We start from the raw sequence: 9437 nt of genomic DNA, 5'->3' as shown, positions 1-9437 counted from the left end.
GGAAAGAGGGGATGTTTGGTTTCATACTTGCTTTCAAAAAAAGCATTAGTCTCAGTTACAACCCTGGTTTTGGGAGGAAAATTTGGAATGTGATTCAGAGGAGCAAAGGTGAGCAAGGCACAGATTGTTTTTGTGGGGTTTTTTTCAGCAGGCAAAACTGAGCGGCGTACAAGGAGTGTTGTCTTCTGTATCAACCTAAAGGTGCAGTGATTTTTTTTTTTAGCCAGAAAGTAAAATTGAAACCCATTTTACCCAGAAGATCTTTAGAGCTACAGCTTGCCAAGATTTGTCATGTTTTAGGTGTGACAATGCACTGAGTACCTTATAAATTAGGTGAAGAGTGATATTTTAATTCTGTAAAGCCACTGTTACAGATTTTCTTCTTCTTTGGCCACTCTGTTAAGTTAGGGGTTGAAAGAGGGAAATCAAATCCAGTGTTAAACAGTAAGAAATTTTCTTTCCGACTCTGCCTCAGTATCTGACTGCTTAGAGGCATCTGCCAGTAGTATCAGTGACTGTTGGCAGTAATTCAGGTATAAAAGCTGGGGGACTGGTGAATGAAAATGCCAGTGAACAGATAAAAATACTGAACGCAAGATAGAGGGTTGGTTGCTCCATAGATTGCTCTCTGCTTGTTACAGCTAGCTAGTTATACCAGTTCCTGAACTGAATGGAAATGTCAGTTCCTGCATGACGCGCTTAGTTCTTCATAAGCAAGAAATAGGTTTTCTGCTCAGGCTTTTGCAGTCACATAGGCTGTGGTGTGGTGCATGTGGCTGCTGTTGTACTCACGAACTGTGGCAGCGTAAGAGCAAAATTACACCACTTCTGCAGCATGATCTGCTGCACTCTCACACATTGCCCTCCACTCAGTTAATGTCTGGTTTGTATTAAATACTTCAGCTTTATGTTGTATTTCTTTTCAGCCTTTCGAGCTATCTCAACCAGCCAGATACAGTGAATAATGGATCTGAAAAGTTGTGTGCACTTGTCTTTCAGTGGTGTGACTGGGCACTTCACCCATTGTCTCTGTACTGAGAAGTGGTGCTTTGCTCTGCATGCAGTGCTGGCTTGACCTCTTTACCTTGTCTTATTTATTTAGATCATGGAGCTGAAATGGCTACTGTATGTGACCCTGCTAGCTCTCGGGACTCTTGCTGTCCAGGCACATGATATGGATGATGATAATGATGGTGATGATGTAGTTGATATCGAGGATGACTTGGACGATGGCATTGAGGAAGTAGAAGAGTCAAAGTCTGAAATGAGTGCTCCTCCTCCAACTCCAAAGGTTTGCCATGGAGCTTCTTTTTAAAACTCATTTACTGCTTGTGTTGTGGTTAATGTGAGCCCGATCAGAGTTGTCTTTGCTAATATTTAATATGTTGTGATGTTATTAAAGATATTATCTAGAAGTAGGGCTTGGATTTAAACTTGCTACTTTGTTCCTATTCTCATGTACCCCATGTTCTTCCTGAAGACGTAGATTCACCCTTGAAATCTGTGTTTTGATTATCAGGAGTTAATGCTTATGTTTCCAGCTAGAGATATACTTTAGTTTTAGTTGCAGACGGGAGCATGATGGCTTGGCCCAAGCAGCAGTATTTACATAACTTCTGTATTTATGCTGCAAAGGTATTCAAGATAAGCTCTACTTGAGTGTAGAGAGGGAGTAGGAGCTGTATATGCCTGTATTTCTGTAGAGCAGAGAATGTGGCTTGAAAGATACATTAATGCCTCTCTTCTCCAACAGGTTACCTACAGGCCCCCAGTCCCAACTGGTGAGGTGTATTTTGCAGAGTCCTTTGATAAAGGAACTCTGGATGGGTAAGTATAATCTGAAGGATGATTCAGTATAGCAAATAATTAACAATTTTAGTGAAAGGCGGCGAAACCTTTTCTAGAGCCTGTTACTCAAAATTGAATCAAAGGGTGGTGGTTGGCAAGGGTTACAGCAGTGACTGTGTGAGGCTGGCTGTTGAAGTGCAAGCTAAACTGATATTTCCTTAAGTTGTAGTGACAAAGGGGAGGCGAGCCATACATGTGTAATATTTTAGTCCTTATCTGACTTCTTTTCTCAGGTAATGTGGGGGATGGTGGCATGCTACTTTTATTTTTATTTTTTTTTACAAGGTTCTGGGGCCATGATCCTACTTTGAGGGTGGAGTAGTAAGTGACAAATGCAGAAAACTTTGCAGGCTTGGGGATAGAACTTGTCAGGGGATCAAGACACTGGAGTGTAGTCATAGGACAACAGGGGCTCCCTTATCTTAAGGACAGGATTTTTATGGGGGCAGAGGAGGGAAGTATGGTTTTCCAACCTGTGGGTGTCTGTCTTCTAGATGGATCCTTTCCAGAGCCAAAAAAGATGATACGGATGATGAGATTGCCAAATATGATGGTGAGTCCAACCCAGGTTTTGGGTGATAGATGTTTCTGATGTCTTTTGTCATATCTGTGGAAGAGATGCAAGTCTTTGTTTTCTGTTTACCAGTTAAAATTTTATTTGCTGGAGAAAATGGGAAGAGTGTTTATATACCTGACTAAGAATATAAAGTGTAGTTCTGATTCAGACAAACTATCCTCTTGGAGGTTTTAAAATTTTTAGTGAAGATGTTATGCTAATAACTTGATAAGGTACCCTGTAGGGTGTTACTGCAGAATTGACTATCTTGTTCAAAATTGGGCTAAACAAAGACTGTCTCAAACAACTTTTGATAACATTTTGGTTAATTTATCTCCAGGTAAATGGGAAGTCCAAGACATGAAGGACACTAAGCTTCCAGGAGACAAAGGACTTGTATTGGTAACCAGAGCCAAGCATCATGCAATTTCATCCAAACTTTCAAAGCCTTTTGTGTTTGATACCAAACCCCTTATTATACAGTAAGTAAGGATAACTTAGTGTTTTGTTATTTCAAGGGTGACACAATAGCAGGCTGAGGTTAATTCCATAACCGAGCTTTTGTTGACTGGGGTTCTAGATGACACAAGATGCTGTAACCTGCTCTTAACTGTTTAAGAAAGTGAATAGCAACCTGGATTCCCAAAGTGGGAAGTTAGGAACAGCCAGTTCCCTGTGAGGCCTGAAAAGTAAAGACGTTAATGAAAACTAGACTTGGTAACCTATCTCAGGAGTTCAGTTCACTTGGTTTAATTGTAGTAACAAGGTCAGGCAACTGACTTGTACTGCGAATTGTCAAAGTCCTCGTTCTTCTAGACAGAAGCTGGTCTGTATGTAGGTCAGTGCACTTCCTTATGCAGTAAACTGCCCCGTTTCCAAGGTGGTGTGGACAGAGCGGTAAAGATACACTCATTTGCTCTTTCCTTTGTCTTACTTCTTCTGTCATGGAGGATGAACAGCTTGCCTAGCTCTGTGTGGCCATGACTGATGTAAAAAAAATAAATCTACTTGCATGTATGTTAGAGTAGCAAGTCTGGGTGATGAGGGTGGGAATAATTCAGTGAAAACAGTTGGATTGTGGATTATTAACTACTTTATTAGTTTTAAGCAAAGAGTAAGCAAACTCATATTTGCCCAGGATAATTAATTGGTCACTTTGCTTTCCATGACTGTTTAGTTTTGGCTCAAAATACAAGGCTAAAAATAAATCTCAGTGGTCATCCACTCCAGCTGCTGGCCTTGGGAGAGGATCAAGCATACTTAGCCTGTTTCTGACAGAGATGTTTTGCCTTTTTCAGACTCCTTGACATCCCTGAATATACTGTTGTATGCTTATAACCCTGAAGGGCCTTCTCCTAGGATCCAATTGTTGTCGCTTTGGTAGCCTTGCAAATTGAGTTGTCTGTCTACCATAGTAGTTGTGGAGAAAATAATTGGTTTGCCTTAATCTCTGTTGCAGTGTCTTACATATTGGAAAGCTTTTTCTTTCTTCTCTCTACTTCTAGTTCATAATTCTCTAGACCAGCACTCAGTTCCTTTAATCTTTTCTGTTAGATTAAGTCTTCTCAATTTTTCTTGTTTCTCAGGCCCTTATGAATATTTGCTTAGTCCTTAGAGTGCAGCATATATTTTTAATATTTACTGGACATGTGATCTAAAGCAAACAGAAACAGAACAGTCTTACTGTTAATTTGTACTTGAAAATTGTAGCTGTGTTACAGAAGTAATTTTTCCTCATGTGTAACATATTTTCCCCTTCCTTGTCCAAAACTAAAATTAGGTATGAAGTAAACTTCCAAAATGGAATAGAGTGTGGTGGGGCCTATGTGAAATTGCTTTCAAAAACCCCTGAATTGAACCTGGTGAGTAATGCTGCTGCTCTGAGTATTAGCCATGAAAGAAAGCTTTTTCATTTTGCTTCTTCCTGAAGAAACCCCTTCAGTAAGGGCAGTGGGGCATATGTAGGGTCTGATCACCAAAGTATTTAGCATGCAGGAGTTTCCCACTATTTTCAGTTGCAGAGGATAAGTACTGAAATCTTCCAGTCTCCTGAGTGAAAACTCTGGAGTTCCCTAGTAGCTGAGCAGTTCTAGACCTTTTTGTTAAAGTCTGCAGTACCTCAGATTTCCCTAGGTTCTAGGACCAAAGAGGAGCTCTGTTAGTGAGAGTAGCCAGTATATAAGGAGAAACCTTCTTGGAAAGCTGTTGTGCAGAAGGAAGATTCCATGTTTCATCTTCTAAAACACTGATGCAAATAACTAAAAATATACCTTGAATTTATTGCCTTGCTTTTCACATGTGAACCCACTTGTGAGTTACTGGGTATGTTTAAAAAAAAGTCTTGAGAGATTGTACTGGATACAGCCTTGTATGTTCAGCTGCACACACGAGCTGTATAGAACTACGTGCTTCACAAATAGCCCTTGAATGCATTGTCTTAAAAGTGCAGTCAATGGAAGAGACCATGCTACAACTCCTAAGGATTAAGAAGAATTTTCTCTCGACCATATACTTGCCTAAAGTGGTTTAGCCTGTTCAGACAAAGCCTAACAGCTGGATCACCTTGCATGAGCTTTTGTAGCTTATGGGTTTTTGTTAGCCATCCTCCTAGACTTGATAGAAAGTACCTTTTATGATCTATTACTCATCCTTCTCCTTTCCTTCTGCAGTCTCATTGGAGTTGTATTATTAATACGGAATCCAAAGTATTAAAAAAAGACACTCAAAAGACTACTCGGCTAACTAGTTTCATACGTGCATTGAATTTTAAGATAACATTAGCAAGAACAAATAGACATGCTTGAGCGCTCAGTGGTGAGATTATTATATCCAGATAGCTCTCAGATTGAGTCAGTACACCCGTTTATAAGTGTGTAAACTAAATACAACTTGGCCTCAGTTTTAATGCTACTTATCACTTTGTGTCAAAGAAACTTGCTGGACTAGCTAGTCGTTCATTTCTACCAGTAACTGTATTGGGAGCTTTAAAATCCTTTATTGCAATGTAGAGATCTACTTAAACATTGTGTTTGTCACACTAATCTTTTTGGTAACACTTGAATAGCTGTTGTTTTCCATTTGGAAAGTTGAGACCAAAGGTGCAAAATCAAGTACTTTGGATAATTTGGGTGTTTTTTCTAGATCCTTGTATCCCCCATGCAGGCTTCAGTGTGGGTACTTCACTTGCTTCATATCCAAGTTGCAGAATAATTTTGAATGAATAGGGAGTTTTTATGCCAAGCAGTGACTTCAGTTGTATTTCAGAATAATGGAATGAAGTTTTGCATTATTTCTAAAGGATCAGTTCCATGACAAAACTCCATATACAATCATGTTTGGCCCTGACAAATGTGGAGAGGACTATAAATTACACTTCATCTTCCGGCACAAAAACCCAAAGACTGGCAAATATGAGGAGAAGCATGCGAAGCGTCCAGATGCAGACCTGAAGACTTACTTTACTGATAAGAAGACGCATCTTTATACTCTGGGTACGGTGACTGTTAAGTATGCATGTTAATTACTGGGTTAATACCACTGTTTCCTAAATCAAGAGCTCATAAAATGAGCCACGCAAACAACTATTTGTTAACGTCCCTACAACTGAAAAGCACTTGAAAGCTCTGAATGCAAAACCTGGTCTTGTTATACAAAGGCTTATTTTTAGCTTGCAAGAAATAAGATTCATATAAGAAAGGTCATGAGACCTTGAACTTAATAGTTTAAGGAGAACTGAATTTCAGAGCAGTCATGAGTAACTTGATATGCTCAGTATATCCAAAATAATTATCAACCTTTATAAACTGCTTGAATGCTGCCTCCTAGTAATTTGGGGTATACTAGGCTTTAGGTTTATAGGGATAATATTTTTTTTCTTGCTGTTTTCGTAGTACCAGACAAACTCGGTGGTTCTTGAAGTAGTGTCTGGTCTGGTATAGCTATGACTAAAATCTTCCAGAGAGTACTCAGGAGGATCTCTCTCTCTTTACCTACTACAGAAGCAGTAATGAATAAAAGAGTGAAGTTAAAATCCTGTGAGTCAGTAGCAGGGAGTCTTATTTGTGAGTAGAATTCAAATACACACATTCTTACTGCTAAAGCAGTACCAAAGTCAACTTGCTGTGGTAACTGGTAAATAACTCTACAAACATCTTTGTGCTTTCAGCATATTCAAAGTAGGACTACTGCAATGAGTCCTGTTTCTCACAAGGTGAGATGAGGTATATCATCATTAGTTATACTTTGGCATAAGGAGAGGTTCTTAATTCTTTAAAACAGTTGCTGGGTAGCTTGGATTGCTGAAGTTTTAGTTGTACAGTGAGGATGAATGATGCTGAATGATGCTTTATGATGCGTGCTTTGTATCGTCTGTGTAAGGGCTACATCAACTTTTTTCCTTACAGTCTTGAATCCTGATAATAGTTTTGAAATACTGGTCGATCAAACGGTTGTCAACAGTGGGAATCTGCTAAATGATATGTCTCCTCCTGTGAACCCACCCCGAGAGATTGAGGACCCGAATGACCAGAAGCCTGAGGACTGGGATGAGAGACCGAAAATCCCAGACCCAGATGCTGTTAAACCAGATGACTGGTAAGCTGTTGGAGGGGTGGAATTGAGGGAGGCCTTGGCCTGATAATTTGGTCCTGATAAAAAAGTCTTAAATGACTTACAGCTTTGAGTCCCACCTTTGTGTAATCAAAGTACAGTCAGTTTAGGCATCTGAGCAGCAGTTCGGTAGACAAAGGCAGACAAGGATCCATGTCTTGTGAGAATTGCTGTTTAATCACACTGTTACTGTGCTGGCCACAGGTGAAGGTTTTACTGAAACAGCTATGCTAGCTGATGCTTTCATCCTTGATGAGATAAAAGATGTGCTACAGGACGTATAATCATAAGATATTTGTATCTGTTTGTGTAATGCATAATTAAAGTGACCAAAGTATCTGAAATACTGTAAATAAGAAACCGATACTGGGTTTTTGTCTTTAAACCAATGCTTTGCAAACCACAGACTCAATTTCAAGCTCAAATGTGTTTGCAATGACCACTAAGATAGGGGATTTGCTGTAATATGCCCTTTCTCAGTTGGCTTTAAAAAAAAAAAGTATTACCTTACAGTTGGCACCATGACTGTGCTATGAGGCACATGTATAGATAAAGAGATTGCAATGTAATTCCATTCTGAAATCATGGTGTTAACACTTACCCTATCAGAAGTGAAGCTGACTGGCTGTCTTTATCAGTGGCCTTGTTCAGAGTCTGGAGAATCATGCCTTGGCATTAAGAACTTGTGTTGTGTGTGTTAATACATAATATTATATTCTCAAGGGATGAGGATGCTCCTGCAAAGATAGCTGATGAAAACGCTGTGAAACCAGAGGGCTGGCTGGATGATGAGCCAGAATATGTAGCAGACCCGGATGCTGAGAAGCCTGAAGATTGGTACGTTTACTGCCTGTTGCAAATGACAGCAAATACTTCATGGCTTTGGTACTGGCTCTTACAACTGTAATACTAGCTAGTTCATTGTTGCTTGTTAACTCCGTCACCAGTTTGGGCTATCTTGCTTCAAAAATAGAAGGCAGAGTTGGTCTGAGGAGTCTTGTCTTCCTGTGTTGACCTGTGTGCTTTTTCAACCCTTCTGTGATTGTAAGCTAACAGGGCAGGGATGGTCATCTTGCAGTTGTACCATACTTGGAAGGGGCAGCAGGGGGTGGCTGTGCTCAGGAACTGGCTTTTGTTGAGCTTCTGTGCTTCCAAGCTACTTCTTGAAATCCTTGTTCCTTCTGTGGCATCTCTCTTTATGGACCTATGCTACACAAAGTTTCATTTTATGGTAGGAATTCTAATTTTCCCAGAAATCAGACATTGTTTAAGTCTTACTCCGCATAAAAGCAAGGGGTGCACTTTAAACCTGAATTTTCCTTTTCAGGGACGAGGATATGGATGGTGAATGGGAGGCACCTCAGGTTGCAAATCCTAAATGTGAGACAGCCCCTGGCTGTGGTACCTGGCAGCGACCAATGATTGACAATCCAAACTACAAAGGCAAATGGAAGCCCCCTATGATTGATAATGTGAACTATCAGGTTGGTATTTTAATTGCTTAAAACCCTGGCCAATGCAGCATTTATCTTAAAGCAGATTTAGGTTCGGCAGGTGTCATTGAGAATACAAATACTGCCATGATTGTAATGTGTTTCAAGTGGACAGATTCCAAGTGCTTTCTTACTTAGCTTCACCACTTTGTAGCACAGATGAAAATTGATTCCCAAAACCTGATGAGTTGCACCCATAGACACTAATTAAGTGCAACAGATTGGTCTTTCTGTTCAAAATGGGCTGAAAACTAAAAATTGTATTATAGCAGGTGAGACTGAATATTTCTTGTCTTTCCTAGGGTATATGGAAACCTAGGAAGATCCCAAACCCAGATTTCTTTGAAGACTTGGAACCTTTCAAGATGACTCCCTTCAGTGCTGTGGGACTTGAGTTATGGTCAATGACTTCTGATATCTTTTTTGACAACTTTATCATCTGTACTGAAAGAGCTGTGGCGGATGATTGGGCCAATGATGGATGGGGACTGAAAAAGGCAGCAGATGGTGCTGCAGAGGTGAGAAATAGAGGTTTGATTGTGTGCTTCTGACTCGAACAGTAGAGGCGTTGCTGCTGTTCCCTCACAGAGTCTTTAATACATGCCTATATATACCAAGGCTAAGGGTTATGCTAAACCAGATTGGAACATCAGTTCCTAATTATAATGTGATAATAGTTGCTGTAAGTAGCTTTTGCTCTGACAATTGGACTGTTAGGCTTAGCCTAATTCTTAATTTCTAAACTATGGAAAAAACACTTCTGCACGTTAGCTTTTAACGTTTTTTTTTTTTAAGATAAGAAATACAGTGTTCAAACCTGCAAAAAGCCTATATGAGAGTTCTGTAGCTTAAACTTCAGCTTTCTGTATAGGATGAAATTTGAGGTGTTTTTTTTTATCTTGTAGCCTGGTGTCGTGGGCCAGATGATGGCA

At 39.9% G+C, this 9437-nt stretch overlaps 1 protein-coding gene across 1 annotated transcript in view; it reads left to right on the top strand.

Annotated features, from left to right (window-relative positions):
* Positions 1-1105: 1105 nt before the first annotated feature.
* Positions 1106-9437, top strand: part of CANX (calnexin) — a 10296-nt gene continuing 1964 nt past the window's right edge. The window contains exons 1-11 of the mRNA XM_010184856.1: positions 1106-1291; positions 1754-1827; positions 2343-2401; positions 2745-2886; positions 4185-4266; positions 5703-5895; positions 6808-6997; positions 7736-7849; positions 8340-8496; positions 8808-9023; positions 9411-9437. The exon at positions 9411-9437 is cut by the window's right edge and continues 117 nt beyond it. Coding sequence (XP_010183158.1) covers positions 1106-1291; positions 1754-1827; positions 2343-2401; positions 2745-2886; positions 4185-4266; positions 5703-5895; positions 6808-6997; positions 7736-7849; positions 8340-8496; positions 8808-9023; positions 9411-9437 — 1440 coding nt within the window. The remainder of the gene's footprint in view (positions 1292-1753; positions 1828-2342; positions 2402-2744; positions 2887-4184; positions 4267-5702; positions 5896-6807; positions 6998-7735; positions 7850-8339; positions 8497-8807; positions 9024-9410) is intronic.

The sequence above is a fragment of the Mesitornis unicolor genome, unplaced genomic scaffold (genome assembly GCF_000695765.1).
Source record: "Mesitornis unicolor isolate BGI_N332 unplaced genomic scaffold, ASM69576v1 scaffold36935, whole genome shotgun sequence".
Classification (NCBI taxonomy): Eukaryota; Metazoa; Chordata; class Aves; order Mesitornithiformes; family Mesitornithidae; genus Mesitornis; species Mesitornis unicolor.
The sequence above is the reverse complement of the archived record's forward strand: the minus strand, read 5'-3'. Positions and strand labels throughout refer to the sequence as shown.